At 43.4% G+C, this 26,648-nt stretch overlaps 1 protein-coding gene across 2 annotated transcripts; it reads right to left on the reverse strand.

Moving 5' to 3' along the window:
- On the reverse strand, nucleotides 1-26,647 carry Utp4 (UTP4 small subunit processome component). Of its 2 annotated transcripts, none has more exons than XM_021632599.2 (17): nucleotides 26,548-26,647; nucleotides 25,691-25,851; nucleotides 22,810-23,001; nucleotides 21,587-21,671; nucleotides 19,733-19,822; nucleotides 16,015-16,226; nucleotides 14,539-14,710; nucleotides 14,342-14,433; nucleotides 12,511-12,607; nucleotides 11,001-11,065; nucleotides 9,291-9,413; nucleotides 8,186-8,342; nucleotides 6,188-6,294; nucleotides 4,869-4,964; nucleotides 3,687-3,872; nucleotides 735-845; nucleotides 1-235 (listed from the first exon to the last, which is right to left on the reverse strand). In XM_021632599.2, the coding sequence occupies exons 2-17, from the start codon at nucleotides 25,847-25,849 to the stop codon at nucleotides 119-121; spliced, it is 2,061 nt and encodes a 686-aa protein (XP_021488274.1). In that variant the 5' UTR covers nucleotides 25,850-25,851; nucleotides 26,548-26,647; the 3' UTR covers nucleotides 1-118. The 2 variants fall into 2 exon arrangements, with proteins under 2 accessions (XP_021488274.1, XP_021488284.1); XM_021632609.2 differs by having other exon boundaries at nucleotides 26,552-26,627.
- Nucleotide 26,648: the final 1 nt, after the last annotated feature.

Below are 26,648 nucleotides of genomic sequence, written 5' to 3' on the forward strand. Positions count from 1 at the left end.
TAAAGAATAACTTTGTTTTATTATCATGATTTGGGAAAAAAAACAGACGGACAAACAAATAAACAATAACAAAAAATAGGGTAGACAGTTCAAGAAAAGACACCGACGGTGCCCTGTTTTAAGTTCCGAATTTCTTCTTTTTGATGGGTGGTGGGAGCTGAGCAATGATGTCATCCAGGGGGCGCTCTACTGCCACAAGTGTCCTTTCATCCAAAAGTTCCATAAAGAGTAAGGGCTGCGGAGAGAGGACAGAGTCACCAGGAGTCACTCTCCACCAGCTCTGGCCAGACTCAAAGGACAGAAATTCCTGACAATCTTCCTTAGACTCAACACGAGTGGAAAGGCCCTCACTTCAGTCTACTTTGTGCATAAGGATTCTGACGACTGGGGAACCTGAGTTGGGCCAGACAGCTGTAGTACCATAAGTTCAACAGACATTTGCTGTTATCCTAGAAACATTCTCTCATCAGAAGTGCCCCCCCCCCCCGAAGACTTCATTCTAACAAAGATCCCACATGAGCACCAAGGTCACTGCGCACTATGGACTTGGCTCACACATGCAAGAATGATTTGTCTGCTCTAACATACTGAGTCAAGAATGAAGCATAGCTACAGACACCTTCAAGGTCACTTGTCTCCAAGTCTACATGCAAAAGGAAGACACACTTGTCTTCTAATTGTTAGTTATCACAGTTGATAACGTCAAAGGAAAGCAACTACACAAGAATTTTTACCTTGTATATTTTAGACATTTTAAATGCATGGGCCGTGCGCCTCAGGAAGACATCTGATTCATTTTTTGGAGGAAGTGGATTATAGAGCACAGTTTTGTCATTTGGAAGTGGCTAAAAAGACAAAGATATGCTAGTTATTTACTATGGCAGGTAAGAGGCTGAACACATAAAGGCAGTATAAGGAAGGGGCTCATCACACACATAAGAGTACTTGCAATAATAGCCCCAAGTTTTGAGTTTTTAGTACTTCTTTTTTTCTCTCCTGTTTTTCTGAGGCAGGGTCTCACTATGTATCACTGGCAGTCTTGGAACTCACTCTGTAGTTGTACGACTGGAGGGGCTGGCCATACAACCAGGCTGGCTTCAAACTTAAGAGATCCACCTGCCTCTGCCCCCTGAGTACTGCAATTAAGGGCACGTGACACCACCACCTGGCTACTTTTTAGTACTTCTTGTGACAGTTTCACTAAGTTGCCCAGGCTGGCCATGAATTCACTCTCAGCCCTTGAATTTGTGATGTTGCTGCCCCAGTCTCTGGTATAACTGCTATTACAGGCTTGAACCACCAGGCCCAACAAGACATACTATTTGAACTTGTATTCCCAGCTTTTGTAAGGGTTTAATCTCTAGCACCACAAAAACAGCCAAGTTGCTTTCACTGGCCGTCACACATGCAGCTAGTTCTCCTTTTTTGTTTTGTTTTTAAGACAAAGTCTCATTGTAGTTCTGCTAGTTCTGCTCCCACCTCCTGAATGCTAGAATTACAGGCATGCACACCTATGTATGTCTCAGACCAGTGTTTCTCAAGCGTGGATCTCGTTAGCCCTTCCACTTCAGTCTAATAAATGAAAATCCTTATGTATAAAGAAAGACAACAAATTTTAAATGATTACTTTCTGTATATGCCCTTAACCACTGAGCCATCACCCCAGGCATGCCCAGAAAACCTTTTTTTGAGAGATGTTTCTTAGACTATCCACACTAAGCTCAAATTGACGATGGGAGCAGGAATGACTTTGAACTTCCAATCTTATCTCTATTTCCAAAGCGTATTCTTCCACACCTGGTTTACATGCGCTAGGAATCAAACTCAGGGTTTCATGCATGGTAGTCAAGCATTCCTACCAACTAAGCTGCATCCTCAGCCCAAAGAATTGTCTTACACAGATGTGAGCGTTGGAAAGATGGCTCAGTGCTTAGGAATAGTTAATACTCTTGCAGAGGACCCAGGTTCAGGTCCAGCACCCACATTAGGTGGCACACAACTGCCTGTAACTCCAGGAAATCTGATATTCTCTTCTGGCCTCCATGAGCACTACATTCACATGGTGTATATAAACTCACGAAGGCACACACACACTTTAAAATGATTTACTTTCAGTAATACTTCACTTATATACCTATCTTAGGTATCAATATACCCACAGTCATGTAAAAAAGTCAAGAGGGGATAGGATGGGCAGACTGAAGCTAAAAAGAGTTTCATACTCTATGGCAAGATTAAAAACAAGCAAGTTCTAGGCCAGTGTTGTCAGTAACACTTTGTCAGAAAGAACAAATGGGCATGTGCGGGAAATCTCAGCCCACAGAGGCTGTGCTTTCTACACCCCCCCCCCAACCATATCCAATACACTGGCCAAATGGCTAAGGTTATCCCTCGGGGAAAAATAACATAAACCACCTCCAATGATGTCACCAACACTTCAAGAGATGGCCAGATAAATGACTCACTTCATCTCTGACTTCCTTGGGAACTAGCTCACTTGGTACAACGACATGAGGGACTTATCACCAGCACTTGGGAGAAAGCCTTCTGGGCTGAGTTACAGAGGGATGAGTGAGTGAGTGGGAGGGGCTCTTCCTGTACCACTACCTCACAGAAGGCACTTGTCAGGCAGCTCTGCTTCCCACATCCCTGGACACAGGGTGCATGAGACAAGCCTCAGTGACACATCCCTGTGCACACCTCCCGTAGAGCCATCTGCTGCCTCTCCCACGCATGTTCCACTCCACCTTCACAGACACACAGGAACAGCTGGTGTTGGGCATAGCTGAAACCCAAAGTGCAGTACAGCCATGGCTGTGGGCCACAGGCCTCCGAGAAAAAAGCCCCTGCCCAGAAAAGACACGCATATTTGGGAAAAACCAGAACAGCGGCTAGCATCTCAAACTAAAGAAACTGGTGTCCCTACCTAACCCGCAGTCACTGACCCTGCAGCTCTCCCAGCTGGACTTTTGAGACACAAAGATCAACTTTTGAAGTGTCTTTGGCTAAGGGTCAGGGTGCCCAAAACACCAGCAGGTTTTTAACGGAACAGCTTAGCCCAGTAATCCAAGAATGAAAGTTAAGTGAGTCAGCCAACTCAAAGGTGTTCCCTGACCAGGGTCACCTTCTGAATTCCAACTTAATCACTTTCTGCTTATGTTTGTGTTGAATAGCCAAGTAGAGGAATAATTAAAGCAGCAAAAACAAGTCCACAAAGGCTAGCCTTGTGCCAAACCAAAGTACCTATCCTCCAAAGAACATAAGAGCAATTTTTATTCTGAAGCTCCTTCCTTTATCTAATCAGTCATTATTTCCACTTAAAAATTAAGTAAAATTAAGTAAGGAGTGGGCATGGTGACTCACACGTAACTTCAGCAGCACTCAGGAAGCAGAGGCAGGAGGATTGCTGTAAATTTAACTTCAGGCTGGTCAGGCTATAAAGCAACATCATGTCTCAAAAAGCCCAAAACAAAACAGGGTGCTAGAAAGATGGCTCAGCAATTAAGAGCTTTTGCTACTCTTGTACACGATCTGGGTTCTATTCCCAAAATCCATGCCAGAGTGCTCACAGCCACCTGGACCTCCAGCTCCAGGGAACCCAAAACTCTTCTGGTCTCCACTGCATACATGCATGCATACACTCTTGCAAAACTAAAGATCCCATGTAAAGACGTGTCAGAACTCACCAAGGACTTGTCAATGATGCAGAACATGTAGGCATCGTGGAGGAGAATGTGCATTGGTCTCTTGGGATGAAAGCTGATGTGTGTGATGGGAGTATCCCTTTGGAGCCACAGCTGGTGAAATCCCTGCTTCTGGACAGTCCGGCTCCACTCTGTATACTGCTTATCTGGGATGCTGAACTCAAATACCTGAACACAACACCAGATAAATGCAAATGTATACCCACTAAGTTCAGAGGCTCCTGGCCCTTCTGGGTTTCATCCTTTCTTAACCACAAGTACTAGCAAACTTTATGGCGCAATATTCAGAGTTACATTTTATCACCACTTTAAAAAATGTTTTAAAAGGTAAATTACAGACAATAAGTCACCCTGAAGTCTTTGTTTGTTTGAGAGAGAGCCTTACAATGAAGCTCTGGCTGGCCTGAACCTTGTAAGCCTCCTCAGTTACTCATATGATGGATTATAGGCCACTAAATTCAGAAGGCACCAGTTTTGATGACAAAGGCACTTAAGGTTCCATCTTTCAATAGTCTTGGTCAAGGATAAAACCCATGGAAGTGAGAGATAGCATTTTTTGGATAGTGTGTGTGTGCATGAGAGTGTAAAAACTGTTCAAAGCAGTAAGCATTATTTGCTTAGCAATCTAATCAGTAAGGTGTAGCTGATGCTATTATCTCCATCTTACAGATGAGGATACACAAGCTTTGATGAGTTTCTAATGTGTTCTACAGCCCAAGTATTTTAAAGATTACCTTGTCACAACTCAGCATTAAAAAAAAAAAAAAAGCTGTAGACTTAAGCTTTTGCTCTGGCTGAGAAGGTAAACCATATATTTTTAGGTCACTTTCAGAATTTATTACATCCCATATCAAGTTTAATACCTGGGTCCAGGTCATCCCTACTTTAAATTAGCAGAGTGCTTAAAAAATCTTCTATCCCTTTGTGCTTCCTGGCTCTAGACTACATTGTAAACTGTGGTCCATCAAAACAATGGATTCTGCTGGCCAGAGATGGGCCCAGGCCACACACAGAAACTTCACTTGCTCAAAAAAAAAACAAAAAACCTGACCTGCCTACATATCTTCCAACATCTTCAAGGGAAGATTCCTTTAAACTGTCCATCATGCTGCCTTCCAGGTTTTGTCTAGCAGACAAAAGATGGAAAGCACCCAAACCTCTTACCTGCTGGTCAGAATGAGCGATGACAAGGTTATTGGTGTTGGGGGCGATGGCCAGAGCCGTCACTGGGAAATTGTAAGCAGGTACTGTGCAATGAAGCTGGGAAGAGAAGACAAGGGACAACTCCATAGGACATCTGCCTTCAAGAAAGGTAGAGTGAGCTGGGCAAGGTGGCACACAACTTCAATCCTTACACTCCAGACACAGAGGGAGCTCTGTGAGTTCTAGGCCAGCTAGGTATATATAGTGAGACCCTATCTCAAAAAAAAAAAAAAAAAAAAAAAACACCACACACACACAAAAGCTAGATGCCAGTGATTTTGGGTAATATATTACTTTGTTGTTTTCTGGTACTAGTTTTTAAATCCTGGGCCTTGTATGAACTACATAAGTACTCTACTACTGCACTAAACCCTAAACACCTAAGTCAGTTGTTAGAAATACTGTTCTTTGAAACTCACAAACAAAAGTCACAAGCATTCTTGGAAATTCAGGCATTTCAACAAAGAACTTTAATTTCATTAGAAAAAAAAATTTGGGGGGCTACACAGAGAAATCCTGTCCTGAAAAAAAAAAAAAAAAAAGAACAAAAAACCCTCAAAACCAAATAAACACCAATAAAAACAAACAAACAAAAACCCCAAACCCAAGCCCCCCCCAATGAAAAGCAACAACAACAACAAACAACAAAAAAACCCAAACCAAACTTATTGCCTATGGATGGCTTCAACTATAAGGCATATGGGCACTATACAGACACATCCGTTGTGGCGTGCTCAGGATAAAACTGCAGTATATGACTCAATGCATAGTTGGCAGCATTATTACCTATCTGTCAGAAAGATTCCAACTACGCTTTTTTTTTCCTCCCTAAATTTCTGGTTCTATCTAATTTAAAGTCACACTGAATTTACAAGGCAAATGATAAAAGGAAACCTGTTCCTATCTCCAACTCTGTATCAGAAATTTCCCTCCTTCCTCAAAGCAGAGGTAACTGGGTATTTTTGTCTTTCTTATCATTTTGTTATTTGTCTATTTTGTGCTAACGTTAGGGTGTCATGAACACTAGGCAAGTACTCTACCATTGAATTATATCCCTAGTTAGGAAATGGGTTATTAACATAACCCTAATTTTAAGTACAGCTTACACTGTTCTCATTAATTTTAATATGAGTACAGCTTTGAGCTTCTAAAGACGTCTAAAATAGGAATCTATAAAGGAGGAAAAGGTCTAGTAAATTTCCAGGTCACGCCAATCTGCCTCGAATCTTAACACGACTAGCAGCCTTCTTATGACTGCTGCTATGAAGTCTGATGCTCACCTTCCGATGATTCAGATCATATATGTGGACTCCAGCACTGGTACCCGATGCAGCTAGCCAATTCCCATCTGGACTGACTGCCAAAAGACACATGGCCTCCACTGTCCCTGTGAAGACACAAGAAGCAAGCTCTTGAGTCAGGTACCCGCAGCTTGCCCTGTGCTGGAGACAATACAGAAACCACAAGACCCATGTGGTTAAAAACCATTTACAGGAAAATTTACTGGAGTTTTGTAAATTAGTTCTAAAGGTTAACCTGTTTATTTTTAAATTAAAATTTTGTTTTTGAGGCAGCAAATTACTTTTGTAGCCCCAGACAGCCTTAAATTTGGGATCCATGTGCCCCAGCCTCCCAAATGTTAGGTAATCATGCCTTCCTTACTTTTTAAATTTAATTAGCTATTGCTAGGCATGGTGGCACAAATTTTTAATCCTAGGACTCAGGAGGCAGAGACTATAAGTTTGAGGCTATAAGCCTGGTCTACATAGACACTTTCAGGCCAATCGTGAGATGTGGTGCAAACAATAAGTGTAAAATTAATTTACCTAGTTTGCCGCTCCTGTGAAGCGAGGCCGTGAGAATCACTACAGGCTTCTCTGGCTCAGACCTGAGGGAAGCACTGAAAGCCTTACCTTAAGCAATTACTTCACACTACCCTTTCCTACTCAGTGTTCTAAAACTCGTTACAGACAGTTTAACAGACTTGAAGCATATATTGAATTTACTGGGTGCCTGCTGTTTGTTTAACTCTGCAGAGCACCTCTGTCAAAAGGTCTTGAATCAGTTTACAACATGAAGACATGGAATCAAAATCACATCGACATTATATGCTAAAACATGTGCTACATCTAACAATCCCAAATAACGAGAAAAGCTTTCCAACAAGCCATAAACCATCTGTTGAAGGATGGTAAAAATGTAAGGGCGCTGGGTGGTGGCGGCACACATCTTTAATACCAGCACTTGGGAGGCACAGGCAAGCGGACCTCTTAGTTTGAGGAAAGCTGGTCTACAGAGCAAGTACTAAGACAGCCAGGGATATACAGAGAAACCCTATCTTGAAAAACAAAATCAAACTAACAACAACAAAATGTTAAGGACAAGATTAAGATTTATAATTAAAAATTCATCTGACTCCTACATGATACATTTCTTCTGAAGCAGCTTTTTTTTGTTTGTTTGTTTCTTTTTTTTTTTTGGGGGGGGTGGAGGTGGATGGGTAGGATAGGGATCTGTGACATAGGGTCTCTATATCATGGAACTCAATATGTAGACCAGGTTGGCCTCAAAACTCAGAGAGACCTTTTTGCCTCTGCCTCGAATGTGCTGAGACCAAGGATGTGTGTCACCACATCTGGCCTGTAGCAGCTTTTCAACTAGCTGAATGTTGACAATCCAGGATGAGAGGAGTCTAAAAGGCAACAAAGCAGCTAAGAACAAGGAACAGAGAGTGGAATGTATCCAACTACCAACCAAGTGGATGAGAATCTTAAGTCAACAGTTAACTAAGCATTAGCTGGTACATAAGGTCACCTACTGATGCAATCCGTGTTCTCACAGAATACAAAAAAAGTCACAAATACAAATGATCCAAATAAAACTATATGCACCACTATATTTTCAGCTTAGCATGTCTACAAAACCTCTACAGACATACGTGTAAAACACCAAAATACACGGGGGGTTATTTGGTGTCAGGACTGCAGAGGACTTTCACTTTCTTCCTGACTCTGCTAACAAAACTAAGGAAGATGAAACTTCTCTGGCTCCAAATAAGGAATCAAAAACCCAGTGAGAAAGGAGTAGGTGTGAGGAGCACTTCAGAGCTCATCACAGTCTTCATCTGCCAGATATCTCCTCCTACTTCAAACTGCAAACATGTGAGCGAGTATGTTTCCAAGGTGAGGAGAGTCCTAGCATCCCAACACTGGAGTCTAAAGAGAAAAAAAAGTCACCGAGACCCCGAGAATTCCCTTTGTCCAGTTGGAAATCCCCACCTGACTGAGGCTGGAAAGTGTGCAAGTGCTTGAAGCTTCCTTCCAACAGACGAATGATGTGGAGAGACCCTTGATTTGATGCCACAAAGAGCTTTGTCGAATCTTCAGAAAACAAAATATGAAGAGCAGAACGAAGGAATGCTGGCATTTTGGAAACCTTTGGGTAAATCAACAGTGAAAGCCAATGAGAGAAAGCAGCACTCCAAAGCCTGAAACGGCCAGGCTTCGGTTACATTAACTCTTAGAGTTTCCAAGCAAGGACTGGTGAAGGGCCTGGAACACTGGCATATGTCCTGTAGCCCATCTAAACTTACAATGGGAATAAAATAGCATGCTAAAAATGTTTCTCTGTTTCTTTTTCTTCTTAATGTACTTAATAGATGCATCAGACCTAAAATCACTCATACAATAACAAAGACAGACTGAGCAGGTTGGATTTCTGTTTATGCGCGTGCGAACAAACCCAATAATAATCAACCAAAAAGGCTATCCACTTGTGAGTGAAGAAAGTGAGAGGCATTAGAGGAAAGAGGCCTGAGAGGGAATGGAGGAAGAAATTTAAAATGTATAAAATAAACAAATGTTTAGATTCCAGTGGTAATGCTAAAGACTCAACCTAGAGCCTTCTGTAAGATTTAAAACAAACAAAAACTATGTGTAGGGTCTGGAGAGTTGGCTCAGTGGTTAAGAAGAGTGGCTGCTCATCTAGAGGACAGGGGTTTGATTCCTAGCATCCATTTAGCAGCTTATAACCACCTTTAACTTCAGTCCCAGAAAGGGATCCTCCCCTTCTGGTCTCTGCAAGCATCAGGCACGTACATGGTGAACAGACATACATGCATGCATGCAAAACATCAGTATACTAAATAAATAAAATGTTTAAAAACGTGTTTTAAATTGTGGGAGTTTCTCTTTCCATCACATAGGTCTTGAAGATGGAACTCAGTTTGTCAGATTTAGCAGCAGGTCCCTAAAGATTGTTCTGCAAAGGCTATGATCATCTAACTTTTCACTAAGGATTTTTATCCAATTCATTTCCACTTCAAACAAAATTACACATTTAGGAAGTTTCTTCCTGTACAGGAACACAGTGTGGCCCACTTACTCTTTGGAGGCTTATGTTGTCACGTTCATATTTCAATCGATAAAGAAAAAACCGAGAAGCTGTAGAATAGGCTATCCAACTGCCACACGGGGAAACACAGCTGCAGATAATGTTCTCAGGGCCCTGGCAATTGGAGGAAGCAACATGAGTGAGAAAAACCAACTTTTTTTCAGACAAAGTCTCACTCTGTTTCACCATAGTCTCCTTACAGTAGACACCAAATGTTGGGTCAGAGGAGTAAGCCACCAAGCCTGGCAAAACTTCAAACAAGATTACAATGACAGGAATCTTTAAGCTCTTTTTTTTTTTTTTTTTTTTGGTTGTTGTTTTGTTTTAGAGATATGGTTTCTCTGAGTGCCCTGGCTGTCCTGGCACTCACTCTGTAGACCAGGCTGGCCTTAAAGTCAAGAGACGCTCCTGCCTCTGCCTCCTGAGTGCTGGGACTAAAGGAATATACCATCACTGCCCAGTTTGCCTACATATAGTCTTAAAACACTCATGTTGGGTGTACTATGACTAAATCCCAGGCAGAACACCTCACTGATGCAGCTTTGATTTCCAAAGCCAACACAGGTCTGCAGATAACTGTGTGGTATCTCAGGTCCCTGGGTAACTTAGAAAGCCTCAACCTTGGGAAACCTGAGCAGGATGGCATCAATGCAAAGGTTGAGGACAGATGATTGGGAGTGCTGATTTTCTGTTCTCTCCATGATGACTGGCTTTAAAACCTCTAGGAGGTGCATGTGATGGCGTACGTCTCTAATCTCAGGAGGCAGAAGTGGGTAGATCTAGAGTCAAGGCCAGCTTCATCTACAGATTGAGTGATAGGACAGCAGGGCTATACGGAGAGAAATTCTGTCTTGAAACTCCACACCCCAAAAACATCTCTAAGAAAGAGAAAAATCTTTGAGAATAAAAATGCAACGTTTATATAGAATTAACAATCGATCTGGGTATGGAGGTACATATCTGTAATTCCAGTATCAGGGCAACTGAGGCAGGACTGTAACTTTAAGGCTAATACAGCAAACATGGATTTTTTTTTGGGGGGGGGGGAGGGACAGCCAGGCCATGGCTGACTTCAGACTCAGCGCAACCCTGCTTCCCAAGCCCTCTGAATGTTGGAGTTTTACAGGCATGTGCCACCACAAATAACCAAAGACAGGATAGGAAACAGGATTTAATACAGCCCAGAGCTGTTTCAAGAACCCTAATAGGAAAAGATAACTTCAAACTCCCAAACTTCCTGTTGTCATCACCCAAGTACTAAGATTGTAAGTGGGATCACCGCCAACAACTAAAAGACATTTTTCTAAAAGAGAAAATGAGTAAGGCAGTTTACATGGTATGTTGCTAAGGTAAAGAGCAAACACACACATACAAGTAAGTACATGTTCCTTTGATTTCCTGGGAGGATATACAAGAAACTGTTGCAAGTGCTTATCTCTGAACAGTGAACAGGAAGACATGGGGTCAGCATGAGGTTCAAATTTGATTATAGAACCTTTGTACCATCTTAATTGTTAAAAAGACGTATGCTATTTTTATAGTATCAAAAGGAAAAAAAAAAACCCCAATTTCCTGTATCTACTTATCAAATTCTCAATATCTGCCTGCTGGCAGTCTTCTAAGATTACAGCTTGAGCGACACTCAGATTCAGAATGGAGATGTGCTCTGGCCCTTGGAGCAGGAGTGAGAGCCTTCCTCACCTTTGTCTTGAGGTGCAGTAGATGGTCTGCGTTTTTAGAGAGTGGAAGAGTATCTCCATTCTTGCCTGAAAACAGAAACTTCCCTGAGATTTTTCTCATCAAAAGAAAATGTGTGCATCTTTCCATTTTAAGGTCAACCTTCAGTAACAGAGTTCCTACCAGTGGGAAACCTGGTTTCTCCACGGAAGTCTGCACAATCTGAAGGGCTATGTGAAGAGCAACAAAGGGAATAGGATTCCGGGGCACAGTCTGCTGAAGCCCCACCCATGCACACGGCGGTGGGAGGAAGCAGATTTAAATGCATTCTTAGGAAGACAACTCGAACACTTTCTAAACTGGTCACTCACTGCAGAGCCACATGGCCTTTGTTTCCATGCAGGACCGCCACTACACACCATTCTGCCTTTTCATTTTCAATACTCAGCCTGGCAGGGCAAAGCGCCATTCCACAGCTGGCACCTCAACCACCTCCTGCATCCTATAAAAGCTTAAGCTCACTGTGTGTGGGTATGCACATGCATGGGTATGCACTGGGAAGGACAGAAGAGGCTTTCAGGTTCCCTCAAGCTGCAGTTATGTGGAGATGTGAACCATCCAGTGTGGGTGCTGTGAAATGAACTCTACAAAAGCAGTACACACTCTTAACCTCACCCATGCCTTCAGGCCAGAAACTTAAATTCTTAGGATTGCTGAGTTCAGGGACAACCCAACTGCAGAGTGAGACCCTATTTCAGAAAACCAAAACAAGACTAAAAAAAAAAATTATTTACCTTTTTTTTTTTTATTGTGCACTGGTGTTCTGCCTGCATGTATGTGTGAGAATGTCAGATCTTAGAGTTACAGACAGGTGTGAACTGCCATGTGGGTGCTGGGATTTGAACCTGAAGCATCTGTGCATGTGTGTGCAGGTGTTTCCTCAGGTGCTCTCCACTTTATTTTTTCTGCAGTAGGGGTCTGACCATGTAGACCTGGAACTCACTATGCAAGCCATGCTGGCCTTGAAATCCGAGATCCACAAAAGCAGAATACTGGGTGGGCCTGGCCAGCTCCATTTCCTTTTGTGAGGTAGGGCCTCCACTGACCCTGAGGCTCACTGATTAAGCTATCCTAGCTGGCCATCAAGCTCAGGGATGCTCTTGTCCTGAACTTGTGATTCTCCTGTTCCCACTTCCAGGGATCTACAACCATGCCTGACTTATTTCAACTGCAATTTTGATATTTACATTCTCTTTCCAGTTTTCTTTTCTTTTCTTGTCACAGGCCTCTGCCTCCCATGCACTGGGACTAATGTCGTGTACTATTATGGCTCCAGTTTTCTTTTGTGTGGGTGATACTGTGGTTCAATCCCAGGGGCTTGTGCTCCCAGGAAGGCATTTACTTTTGAGGTATACATCAGCCCCTCTTGGTATTTTTTTTTCCTTTCCACCTTTTCTTTTTTTAATTTGCCAGTTTTTAAAACTAAGTTAAAAAAAAAAAAAAAGCAAAACAAAATCCCTTTCTCCCAACACACCTGTTGCAGCTGTAGATCCTAGTCTCCAAAGTTCCAAGTGATGAGCGAATTGGAATAGGAGAAGATGCCTTCTTTTCGAACAGGAAATGAGACGCCGCTGTATCCAAGAATTGAAAAGTTTTAAGTAGGCCATCTACTGTTCCTAGATGCCACATCTTAGCACATCCCCTTCTCTACTGCTGAAACCCATTTATTTTGCCAGGTGTAGCAGCCCAGCACTTGGGAAGCAGAGGCAGGTAGATCTGAGTTCAAAGCCAGTATGGTCTACATAGTGTTCTGGGACAACCTGAGCTACATGCTCAGACCCAATCTCAAAACAAACAAAGAAACAAACAAACAACAACAACAAAAAACACAAACCCCAAGCTGGGCATGGTGGCACACACCTTTAATCCCAGCATGCAGAGAGCAGAGGCAGTCACTGTGAGTTTGAGGCCAGCCTGGTCTACATTGAGTCCAGGATAGCCAAACAAAACAAAACACCAAAACCAAACCAAACCAAACCAAAATCATAGCCACTCATTTCAAGATGTTTCTAAAGAAATGACACAGACTAGGCAGGCATGCTACAGCATGGCACAAGATTTAACAGGGTAAATATAAGATGAGCCTTGTGGAACGTACATAAAGCCATAAAGCAGAGGCAGTTCACTGGTACAGATTAGTCAAGCAAAGAAGAAAGGTAAGAAGTTGCAGGGATAAAAGGGCACGTGAAACAGGTCAGATGCTAGCATACTGTGGAAAGACTTTCAGAATGGAAAGGCTGAGTGAGATGGGCCAGTAAAAGATCAACAGAGGCTTCTACAACCACATGAGTTTAGGGCTCCATGCTGAAGGCAACAATCGCAACTAAAGACTTCTGAAACAGAGGAATGAACAAGGTGCTTTTAAAACGACAGTTAGTGACACAGATGTTAGTGAATGGAGGCTGTGCAGGTCACAGTGCAGTGCTGTCCAGGCCACATATGTGGGCATTTAAAAAACTGTATTTTCTGTTTTTGTTTTTCAAGACAGTGTTTCTCTGTGTAGCCTTGGCTGTCCTGGAACTCACAGTGATCTGCCTCCCTCTGCCTCCTGAGTGTTGGGATTAAAGGTGTAAGCCACTATGCCTGGCTAGTTTTGTTTGTTCAAAACAGAATTTCTCTGTATAGCTCTGGAACTTACTCTGTACACCAGATTGACTTTGAACTCAATGAGATCCACCTGCCTCTGCCTTGGGTGCTGGGATTAAAGATTAAAGGTGTGTGCCACCAACTGCTGACCTAAAAATATTTTCTCTATTGTATGTGTATGGGTGTTTTGCCTGCATGTATGTCTTTGCACCACATTCATTCAGTGCCCAAAGAGGCCAGATTAGAGTGTTGTTTTTTCTTGAACTAGAGGAAAGATAGTTTCTAGCTGCCAGATGAGCCTGGGTCATTTGAAGGAGCAAAGTCCTCTTAACCACTGAGCCACCTCTCCAGCCCCAGAATGTGTGTTTTAATTGCCAACATCATCCTGGGTTTATTTTCTGGAGAAACAACCCCCGTCCCATGACAGTGCTTTATGGGAATTTTGTTAGGGTGGGCTCTATTATTTGGGGTGGAGAACCTAGGCTTGTCATGTTCCTTTTAAGGTAAATGGTACCATCCTCACAAGTTGAGTGGACCTCTCCAACAGCAAACCAGATCTACCTCATTATCACTATGAATATACATATGTGCACATAAGAAGAGTCGTCAAGGAAGCTTGCCTCAGGACAGGACGAAGATGCCTTTCCGAAGTGAGCTGTGTTCAGTCTTACGGGATGGCTAGAGGGATGGGAGATGTTGAGGGTGACAGGGATACTCACATGGGGGAACGTGATCTTTCGGAGAGCAGCATCGTAATTCTTCACCTCCACCTTCTCCATTAGAGGACGAATAACTAGGTGGGTGTCAGTGCCTAAAGCAAAGGGCAGCAGAGAAGGAACGCACAATGAGAGAAGTCCTCCGTGAAGAAAACAGCAGAGCTAGGCAGACAAAAGAGCAGCTGGCTGGGAGGACCTACCTCCTGATATCAGAGCTGTTGGGCTGTGGGCCACAGTGCGCACGTCGTGAGTGTGGTGCTGGAAGGGTTTCGTCCGCACCCACTGCTTCTCACTGCTGCTGGAAGTCACGGAGACCAGCTGAAAATGGAATACTGTGCCCTCGGCTGTGCCCACCACAAAACTGTCTTCTTGCTGAGAAATTAAATCATGAGGGGGTAGATGTCAACAAAACAGACTCCAGATGGAAAAATATTCCTTCACGTTTTCTATCTGGGCAGCTCAAGGGAAAAGAAAACTCATGCCCTGAATTAGAAGGGAGGTTCCCACAAGCAGTTCCTGCAGAGGAACAAGCTCAGACAAAGGTCGCAATGCGCCCCCTTCTGACAAAATTAACAATTAGTATTGCCAAGTGTTATGCAGTCACATGCTACACATTCAATGGCAAACTAAATACACTGTCCACAAAAAGCTAATGGACCAAGTGATATTATAGCTGTACTACAAAACATTACTCAAAATTTGCAATGATGTTGGTGTAAAGACACCTTTTAATTGTATTCTAAGTTGGGTGGAAGATTTTTATTTTGCTATGAGATTTTAAGAATTACAGGGCTGGGGCTAGAGAGATGACTCAGAGGTTAAGAGCACTGTGTGCTTTCTCTTCCAGAGTCCTGGGTTCAATTCCTAGCAACCACACCATGGCTCACAACCATATATGGTGACATCTGGCGCTCTCTTCTAGCGTGCAGGCAAAACACTGAATATGTAATAAATAAATAAGTCTTAAAAAATACATATATCACAGGGCTAGAATTGGTTCAGCAGTTAAGGGAACTACTGTTCTTTCAGGACCTGAGTCAGGTTCCTAGCACTCATGCAATGTAGCTGTCTTGGACTTGCTTTGCAGACCAGGCTAGCCTCAAACTCTGCCTCAAGATCTGCCTGCCTCTGCCTCTCTGAGTGCTGGGATTACAACTCTGTGCCACTGCGCTGGCAAACATTTCTGTTAAAGAACATGGTACGGATTTCTTCCTTAGGTCATCACTCACATGGTTTAGAAAGATTCCAGTTTCTCTGCTGCTGGTCATATAAAAGAGCATAAACATCCGGGACACGAGGTGTGCAGTGCAGCAGCTTTCCCTGCTACCTGTTTGCCCACGTATATGCTATGAGGCTCACACAACACTGACATCACCTACTGATGTGTTTCTCAGAATGTGTTCTTGCCATTAGTGATATGTGACCACAGACTATGCTCAGTATAAGAGATGAAATACCCCCAAATGGATTTAAACACGAAATGTGTAAGCTGTGAGAAAAAACAAAACAAAGCAGGAATCCTTCTAAATCGCATAAACAATACATGGGAAAAGACAGACCCTAAGACTGACTTGGCCCAGATGGGCTTGGTCACACAAGCCTGTAATCCTAGCTATTCAGGAGGTTGAGGCAGGAGAATCTAAGGTCAGGGACTACCTGGATGTGGCCATACTCACATCAGCGACAGCAATAGAGTGCACGTCAGCATTTGCGATGAGGTGGCTCTTAACAAGTGTCCCGGTGGCAGAGTCCCACAGCTGCACCTTTCCAACAGAGTCCACGCTTATGACCGTGCCATCCGACAGGAAGGCCACACCCCACACTATACACCGTGCCTTAGTCACTCCCAGGTGTTGCCTGTCTAAAATCATCTTACGAATAATGCTCCCTGAAAGATAAAGAAAAAAAAAAAAGGCACATATGTAGGTGGTACTTAGTTTTCATTTTCCCAGAACTGCACCGGCAAGCATGATATGGTGAGTTAGATGTTTGAACATAGCAAGTCAATAAATGACAACCATGTTAACTGTTTTAAAACTACAAAATGGGTACCCGAAGAGAAAAGAGGGAGGTGAAAAGAAGGGAGAAAGAGCGGAACAGAAATCTCTTCTGGGCAAGTGAAACAGGAAGATGTGATGACCACTTAAAAGCTGGCATATTGCATATGCACATTACACCTGCTTTCCCCACACTCTGTGTAAGGAAAGGGAGAAAAGAAAATAGTGACAACACTCAAGGAGCCATGATGAAGCAGAGCCTTGAAACCGAGACACAGGTAAGCCTTATAGAAAAAGCCAAGAAGCCACCTGAGTCATACATGAACCCTTCTGGAGCTGAGGACCCTGTACTTCAGAGGCTTCAGGTATGAGGGGCCTCTAAGGAGGGATAGGTCAAAAGTTAATCTAAGAGGTTGTTGGATGTTGGGGTACTGATCTCCTGAGTAAGCAACCAGATACTAACTAAACTCTATCTCAACAGAAGAACTTCTTACATAAAAGGTACTGGGAACTGAGGGTGGGACAGCGGTGTCTAAAAGGAAAACAAGGTCAAGTGAAGAACTTCTGAGTGAAGGTTGAGAACGCCAGATTTCTCCTCAGAATGGTGCAAGGTGGGCCTGTATTTGTGGGGAAGGAGACTGGAAAAGGAGTCAAGAGTGCAGCGCAGCGGTAGAGCATGTCATTCCCAGGGCTGAACTGATCTCCAGTACCAAAAAACAAACAAACAAAAACCCCAAAACAACAAACAAATACAAAACAAAACAAAACAAAAAAACCCTCAAAAACCCAAAAACGGCTTGATTTCTGGGAACCAAGAAACAGAAGAAGAAAAACTTTTTTTCTAAGCTCCTGACTTCAGAAGTTCCCAAACAGGGCAGCCAGGTGGTGCGCTAGTAAAGCCCCCGCTAAAAAGTCCCACTGATGCAACAAGAACAAACGGCCCACGTGGGAAGAACGCTCCCTCTAACGAGAAAAGCTGAGAAGACTGACGGAGGCTATGAGCAAATCAACGAAGGACAGGGAGGTGCAGAATACTTGCCAGATATCATCACTAACAGCCTCAGAGTGGGGCTGCAGAGAGGGCTGCTAGGAGCGCTTGCTCTCTCGGGGGACTGGAGTTTGGTTCGCAGCACCAGCAACAGCCTGTAAACTATGGCTCTCGCAGATTTCTGCCTGCACATACACGGTCAAAAACAAAAAACCACAACCGGGTGTGGTGGCACATGCCTGAAATCCCAGCACTCAGGGAGGCTGAGGCAGGCAGAGTGCCTGTGAGTTCATGGCCAGCCTGGGTCCAGAACAGCCAAGGCTACACAGAGAAACCCTGTCTCGAAAACAAAACAAAACAACAACAACAACAAAACAAACAAACAAACAAACAAAAAAAAACAGGAAGGAAGGAAGGAAGGAAGGAAGGAAGGAAGGAAAAAAAAGAAAGATGAGCCTCAGAGGCCATATTCATAGCCATAGAACACAGCTTAGCAAAGGCCTGGCTGAAAACAAAAAACAGAAAAAAAACCCTGGAGATGGCTAAGTCAAAATTCCACTACAAAGACTGATACAAAAATGACAAACTTATATTAGCAAGCAGTGAAAAGTCCAAAAAGATAAAAAAACTAATTTCAAGAATTCACCCCAAAACCAAGAGTTTGAAAGAAAAAACAATCTTTAGCACAACCGAATGACACAGAGAAAAACCAACCAAACAAAACCAAACCTACTACAGACTCATACATCAACAAGTATCATCAAATTTTCAGTGTAAGTGTAACAGGGCCCAGGGGGAGGGGGCTCACCTGATACATACAGGGCCCCAACAAAGAAACACAGAAAACTTCCACAAAGGAAAAAGAAAGGGGACAAAGGTACATGCTTGAGGGTCCTAGAAACCAAACAAAATCTTAACTCTGCATGTACACAGGGTCAGTAATTAGAGCAGCACCAGAGTTCTTAACAGGGAAAGAAGAATCCTAAACAACACAGAAGTAACAGGGACCCCAGAAAGACAGAAACACCAGTCTTTCTTATCTCACACTCATGCAGCATGGCCCAAGTGGCTAAGCCAGACCGGAAGAAGTCAAAACAAAGGGACTTATTTTTTAAAGACATAGAAATGGCAGGAAAAACAAACAGAACCACAAAAATACTCAGATGTATTTTCTATCAATTTATACAACTGAAAGACTTTAAGGAAGAAGTAGCAGAAATGCAGTGAGAAGAGGGATATTAGACAGGAAGGAAAGCAACTTCCTCTGCTAGTGGTACACAGATGGCCATGACAAGCACACCTGACTACTGACTGGAACCCAGTTACAAACAAGTGTACAAGAGGATCAGGAGACAGAGGGGTAAACAGGCAAAAGGTACAAAGCGAAGACTCAGGCACTGAAGTCAGTAATGTGCAAAATTTAAAAATCACAATGCAGAATCACAAACATGTCATTTACAGCAGAGATAAACCCCAAAAACATAGCTAAGTTGAGTGGCTTACTTTGGGGAGCAGGAGAAAAGATAGAGGGTGGATTCTATTTTTTATAAAAAGAGTTAAGGAATTCTTCGGTTTTAGGCACATGTAACTAAGAACAAGCAAAATAAACGCTCAGGTCAGGCACTGAGGAAAAGAAGAAAACAGAAAGATAGGAGGACCTATCATTCTATGTATCTAACGTGTACGTATGCTAACAAGTTAAAGGCAAGATCACACTGAAGGTGTGAGCTAGTAGCCCAATTTTTCAGGCCAAGAACAGGAAAAAAGTCATTACTTTAGAGTACAAGCTACTGTCATATCTTACAGAGTGCTGCCAGACCCCCTGAAGAACGAAGATTCCCCAAAAGCAGCAGTGGTCATCAAAGACAGGAAGGACAGGCTAGGTGGCTCAGCGGTTATGAGTACTTACTATGCAAGTAAAAGTAAGTAAGTAAGTGAGTAAATAAATAAATAAAAGGCCTGGATCCCATACCATGTGCAAGACCTGGCCTGGCCTTCTGCATGGCGGTAACCACAGCATGGAGGGAAGTGGAGCAGGAGGATCCTTGGTACTAGCTTCTTGCCAGCTTATGATAAAAACAAAAACAAACTCCACCTTTGGGTTCAATACAAGACTGTCTCAAAAAGAGGAAGGAGCGTAGGTAATACAGGAGGACATCGCTAGTTCTCTTCTGGGCAACACTTACAGAGGCACACATACACATGTAACAAAAATGCAGACAGAGACGCACGCAGCCACAGACATACATGTGGAAAACAACGGCAAATTTTGTGATAGACATGTGGAGATATTAATGAGGAATTAGGTTATCAGGGTCATTGAAAGAGTGACAAAGTCAAGCTCTCAGAACTGAGAAATAGAAATCTGATAAAACCCACACCCCAAATGTACTAAATAGAAAAAATTACCTGATTTGACATCAAACACACTAATGTAGTCAATGGAGCCAGCTGCAACATGGGTACCAGCAGGATGCCAGCAGAGACTCAAGATCCGACCTTGGCAGTAACAAAAAGATAAAAGCGACATTTAAATATACAGAAAAAACTACCTAAGCTCTCCTTCCACTGTTCCCTAAGGGCTGGGGTGATTCAGTCTCAGCTTTATCACCCACCATGGTTGAGAGACTGTGCTGGGACCCACAATGAAGCTGACAGCCGCCTTTATACTGTATAAACAGTTGAGGAAAATGTGTAACTAGAGACACTCTTCTAAGAAAGACCTGGTAGTAATCTAAAAAAATCTCAGTGTGCACACTGACTTCAAATTAAAGAGACAGACTTGCTTGAATGCCCGAATATACATATGGTTGTGCACAAATACTGACATTACAGACAGGGATGCTCTGAATATAGGATACCTATCAAGTCTGTATGTATCGCCCAGTGACCTCAGCCACCTCAGCCTGTGGAAGCACACCTGATGATGTTCACATCATGAGATAACTTAACATTGCATTTCTCAGGGTCACTACTCTCCAAAGCAGGCACCACAAACAACAGCCCCACTGCTGGATTTTATAAAGCAAATTCTACCAGCATACCACACAGCCACACATGGCTGCTCACCAACTGTCTTTGGCTGTTTCTGTGCTACACGCAGAAACTCCATTGCCTCCAAAGCCTCAGGTACTGTTGTGCTCAGTACTTTACAGAAACAGCTTGTCAACCCCTGCTCTGCACCTCAGTGCCAGTACAGTCCAAAGCCCAAGCACCAGCAGCTGCTACACAAAGTTTTCTTGACACTTAAAATTGGCTGATAACGTTAAGAACCATAGCTAGCGAAGATGCGTGCCTAGGTCACAAGCATGATGAAGGGCTGCCATGAGCTTAAGGCCAGCCAACGGCACACAGTGTACCAGGCAAGTGCGGGCTACAGCATGAGAACCTGCTTCATAACAAAACTGAAGGGGGAACATGGAAAAGGCACAACTCTCTTGTGGTACAGACCTGTAATCTCAGCACTCAGGAAGCAGAGGCAAGAGGATGGGGAGTTGAAGGTCAGTCTAGCCCACACAGCAGAACCAGCCTCAAAAAGTACATTGCTTAAAAAACAAAAAAAAAAAAAAAAAATCAAGGTTTTAAAACTTTATTTATTTACATCTACAAAACAGGAGTTTTTGTAGGACACCAGTTGCTTTTCTGTCAACTTGACAAAGCTAGAGTCATTTTTGAAAGAGAGACCCTCAGTTGAGAAAATCTCCCAACTAGACTGGCCTGCGAGTAAACCAAACCTGCAGTAATTTTCTTGCTCAATGATTAATGTGGAAGGGGCCTAGCCCACAGTGGGTGGTGGACTGATGCTCCCGGAGGCTTCAAGAAGCAGGCTGAGCAAGCCAGTAGGCAGTACTCCTCCATGGCCTCTGCACCAGCTCCTGCCTCCAGGTTTCTGCCCTGCTTGAGTTTCTACCCCAACTACCTTTGACAATGTACTGTGCTGTGGAACTAGAATCTGACATAAACCCTTTCCTCCCCAAGATGCTTTTGGGCATGGAGTTTTTCACAATACTAAGACCCATGTGATGAACAATACACTGATTTGTGGAAACACTAGTTTTTCACTTTGAATCTCTGTATTTTTGCTTAGCCAGGCAATCACAACTATGCTACATAATGAGACCCTTTCCAGAACTTTCCTTGTGCTCAGAAATAATTAGAATATATACAGAGCATTACCTGTAGCCACAGGAAAATATCATATTCCCAGTGGCATATAACATAACTTCTCGTTGAAATTATTCATTACCCCACCAAAACCCTTACTTTTTTGCCGATCAAAATTTCTTGCAAACTGGATTTTGTCCGGGGTGACCTCAAATAGTTTCACAGAGCCATCTTCACAACCAACCTATTTAGAGACAGGTAGAAAAAGACCAAATGAGCCTTTTATAGGACTAATATCCCCATATACAAACATACACATGGTTTCTTCTCTAAAAGCTATCACTTGCCTTAAAATCAAAACAAACCAAAACAGCTTGTCAGAGGGGGAAGGGACCTATTATCAAGAAATTGATAGTATAGTACTGGTTGACCTCATATTCTAGTCAGAAAACAGGCCTAAAGAGTTCTAATCGGTGGCCAAATTTCTGCATAAGACACAGATTAGAAGTAGGGCTACACACGTACCTGCCAGAGCCCTATGGCCCGGATAAAAGACCTACTGACCTTTAAACCTAGATGGAAACACCTAGGACAGTATACAAGTTAGTGCAAGTGAAACAAAAACCTCAGGGCAGAAAGACGGCCCAGTGGGAAAAGGCATTTGCTGCCAAGTTTGATCCCAAAGACCCACATGGTGGAAGGAGAGAATCAACTCAGATACGTCCTCTGGCCATCACAAGCACGCTCTAGTATACACGCATCAAACCCCATACACAAATAGTAAATGTCATTTTATATACACTGACAATGTATGTGAGTGCAGTGAATTTACAATTTAACATTTCATAGTTTTGAAACAAAAGTTACTATTAAAAATAAAGTGTATCAAAACGAAATAAAACCAGTCTCCTAGTTTAGGAAATGCTGAAATGAATTAACTACAACATTTCACAAAAGAACAAATAAGGTCCAAGCATAAGGGCAAAGTGACCAGGAATTTGTTATTTTTATCTACACGAGCTTTGACTACGTGTGTATATTTATGTATGTGCACCACAACGTGCAGTGCCCTCGGAGGCTAGAAGAGGGCATCAGATCCCTTGGAACTAGAGTTAGACTGTAATGAGCCACCCCGTGGGTTGTGGGACTCAAACCCAGATCCTCTGGAAGGGCGGGCGGCAATGCTTTTAACTGCTGCGCCATCTCTCCAACCCACCACGATGGATTTTAACCTTCAATGGTCACTGCAATCCTATGTTTTATGATTCTTGGTACCCAGCTAAGTTTGGTGTTCCTATGTGACATAACAGAAACATGGGGAAGGAAGCCTGAGTGGCCATAAGAGTACTTCTCTATTTGAATTTCCAATAGTTTCTACTGACCAACAGTTGAGAGCCACTGGGGCTGGCGGTCATACTCCAAATAGGTCCTCCAAAGGCATCCATAGCATACTTGATGTTTAGGGCCTGTAGGTCATACTCAAGAATTTCTCCATTGAGTCCAGCACTGAAGAGGCGCTGTCCTTCTGCCCAACACAGGGCTTCGGTAGCCCGAGACTCATGGCCTGGAAAAAACTACAGAAACATCATAATTTCTCAAGCAGCCATGAAATCATCAATCCCCAGCAACTGAAAATTATTTCCCCACAAATAACTAGTTTGTCACTATCAGACATTTGTGTCTATTAGATACTTCAGCTTCAAATTTTAGTTACTTAAAGCTACCGAACTTAAGTTATACATTTAATCCTCTCTTTTAAACTAGGACTAATTCAGAAGCTTTTCAACTAATATTTTAAAATTAAGATAGTCAAGATTGATTCAGCCAGCTGTGGTGGCTTATGACTATAATCCTAGTACTCAGGAAAGGGAGGCAGGGGGCTCATTTTAAACCTGAGGCCATGTGGGCTATAGTGAGCCCCATGTATAAAAAAATCGTGGTTTAGAAACTATTACAAACTTGGAGGTCTCTGTGCTCGCAGAGAAGCACTAGGGAATTTTGCATCCCCTGTTATCCCCCTGGAAGGCTGGAGCTCACTAGCCTGGTGACCTCTGTGCCGTCTATGCAGCCTCACTTGTCCGGCACCTGCTCCTCTCTTTCAGACCTTTACCTTAGGCTGCTTCTCTCAGTCCATCTACAGAACCTAGCTTTATGGACTTTAGGAAGAGTTTCAAATTAGTCACGTCTGACCTGTATTTAGCATACTTTGTTCCTCAAGAAGACTTTTGTATGCTTTGGTATAGGCAAGATCAAGTTAATTATCATCAGAATACCAAATTATGCTGTGCTTAAATACTCTAAAAACAAACCACCTGAGGACACACTCTACAAGTTTGGACCAATACCTGCTGGAGTCATGTTAACCAAGCTGCCACCCTCAAATTGCCTCTCTGCAGCCTGTGAAGGTCCCACGATCCCCACAGCTGATGGTCCCCTCTATCTAGGACCTTTGACCTTACTTCACCAGGCAGTCACAGCTACACATTTTAATTTTATGCCTGCTTGACATAAAGAGACCATGTTTCCGATCTGAACTTGCAAGGCCAAAAGGCGTATGGGTCAAGTGGTTTGTCCAAAAAGCCAAAGTTAGTGGCATGAAGGGAACAAAGCTCTCTTTACTCCTAACGTTTTTATTCTGACTCACTAATGCTTGTCTTGCTCTGAGAGTGATGTGATCGACGCAAGCAACCCTTAAAATATTTACTGCATTTATTTACTCAATGTGAATGCACACAACGTATATGTATATGCATATCATACACATATCATACACAGAGGACAACTGACAGAGAAGAGTTGGTCTCTTCTTCCACCATGAGGGTTGCAGAGATCAAACTCAGGTTGTCAGCTTTGGAAGCAAGCAGCTTTACCCACTGAGCCATCTTACTCAGCCAGAGATTAGTCATTTAGGGGAATAGGAAAGGAGACATGGAGAAAACAGAAGATGAGACTGAATTAGTGAGCTGTTCAAAATGCCCACAGGAGGATGAGAGAAGGAAATAAGAGAGGGTAGGTAAGAAATGGAGGACTGACTGAACGTTACCTTAGCAGTGGCTTTGTACCAAAGAGCCAACACAGTTCCCGATTTTACAGAATTTGAAGTTTAGCAGCGAAGAGGCATTAAGCAAACATACAAATTATGCAAGTATAGTGGTTATAAATGACAAACAGAAAAGTCACAGCATGCAACAAGTGTACATCCAAGGGTGTTTACCCTGTTTCTAGCAGTGAGCTGCAACTGTTCTTCAGTAAGTCAACCCTACACTGGACCCCTAAAGCTACCTGTCAAGAGCACTTTTCCCAGCTTCACTATACAGGTCAGAAACTGTTTACAGATCTCTCTCTAAGAATGTAAATGCTCTGACCACTTGTGTCAACAACAGGACTCATTCTTAGAAACATTTGCAGAATACCTAAACCTCGAGTGCCAGACTGCTGGGCACTAGATACTCGTCTGCCCGTGGCTTCTCTTTAGAACTGAGCTGCATGTTGCTTCTGAAGAGTTAGTAACCAGTGTCCTTGGAGGAAAGGCTTTGGAGCCAGAGAGGTGGCTCGACAGTTCAGAGCACTTGTTCTTACGGAGGGTTCCCAACACCCAATGGTAATTCATAACCACCTCTACCTCCAGTTCTGGGGATCTAACGTACTCTCCTGACCACCCTGGGCATCAGTGATGCACACCTGAAGTACACATACATGCATGTAGGCAAAAACCTGATACATATACAATGAACAAATCTATGTGCACCCAAAAAAGACATTTCATTTAATTAAAAATATACTCTACTCCCAAATACACAATTAAGTCTACATTCTTGGAGACTGGTGGACTTGGGAGTCTGCCTGCTGTCAAGTTACTAGCATTTTCTGATATTACAGCACTTGAAGACTTTTCACTGACAATGGGAGGCACACTTGGACCTCCAGCAAGAAATGTCATTTTACCAAAGTCACAATGATCTCAACAATTTCCTTTCTTTCTTGTAGTGACCAAAAGATCAGCAGTCTTCGGCCCTCAAATGGGATATAGTGACACTCTATTCCTGGGTAGCTCTTTCTAAACAGCTTTAGATAGATCAAACCCCTGAGCTGCTTTCACCCATCGAGAGATCTCAGCTCTGCTACAGAAGCTTTGAGTTTCTAACCATTCCACAGCAGGAAGAGTCACTCGAACTATCTGAAAACAGAACAGGTGAAGCTGTAGAATGAAACTCAAGAAAATTTAACACCAGGAACACCACACCAGGGTTCCCAAAGACTTACTTTCTCCTGAAAGTAGTTTGCTGACAAATTATAGATTTCCACTGTGCCATCTGTTCGTGAAACAGCCAATCTGTTTGACTGGTTATTGTAAGCCACACAGCGGATGCCTGATGGAACATAATTAAAGAAACGGACTCGATGGACCTTAAATTCACCCATTCCTGGGGGGAGGGGGGGACAAAAAGAGTCATTGTTAAACATTAACTGAAAAATCTTACCCATTCGATTTATTACCCTCACTGACAGATGGGAGATTCCAAAGATATCACTTAAATTCACTTCTAAAAATGCTTTCGTGCCCCACAAGACTCTATCTCCAGAAACTCAATAGGGACGCTTCAGCAAATTAACCCCTGAAGGCCTACTCCAGTTCTCCATCTTCTCGACCTCTTGGAGGAAGACAGTTTGAAAACCGGCCTTTTACCAAGAACCTCTCTCCTCAGCTTTCCTGACTGCTAAGTTTGCAAATCACAGATCCACTCTTTAAAGACAGTGACGCGGGTTGATGGGGGAGGGGAAACCCAGAGCACAAGTGGCAGCGACAGGACTAGGCGGTTTGTTCCCCGCCTGCCTCATCTGGCAGCTACCTGGCACACACCTACTGGGAGAACTTGTGGGCCCCTCACTCATCTACCCCCAAGATCAGGGAGCCACAGGCAGAGCGGGCACGTTCTGAAGCGCCACTAAAGCGCGCGAGGCGTCTGCCACCCCTGCTCTCTTCCAGGGCAAAGGAGTGGCTCCCACTCCGTCTCAGAACCGGGAACCTGACAAGCTCTGCGGGCCCCCGGCCCCGGGGAAGCTGCCTCCCTTCCGAGCCCCCAGTTTCAGCGGCGCCCGGTGGCTCTTCCCGAACTCACCTACCGCCAGGCACTCGTTCACCCGGGACCTCGCCTCTCTCCGCCCCGGCCCCACGTGCGCGCGCGCGCTCCAGCTCTGCCCCGGAAGTGCTCGGCGGCGC

Source organism: Meriones unguiculatus, chromosome 10 (genome assembly GCF_030254825.1).
Source record: "Meriones unguiculatus strain TT.TT164.6M chromosome 10, Bangor_MerUng_6.1, whole genome shotgun sequence".
Lineage (NCBI taxonomy): Eukaryota > Metazoa > Chordata > Mammalia > Rodentia > Muridae > Meriones > Meriones unguiculatus.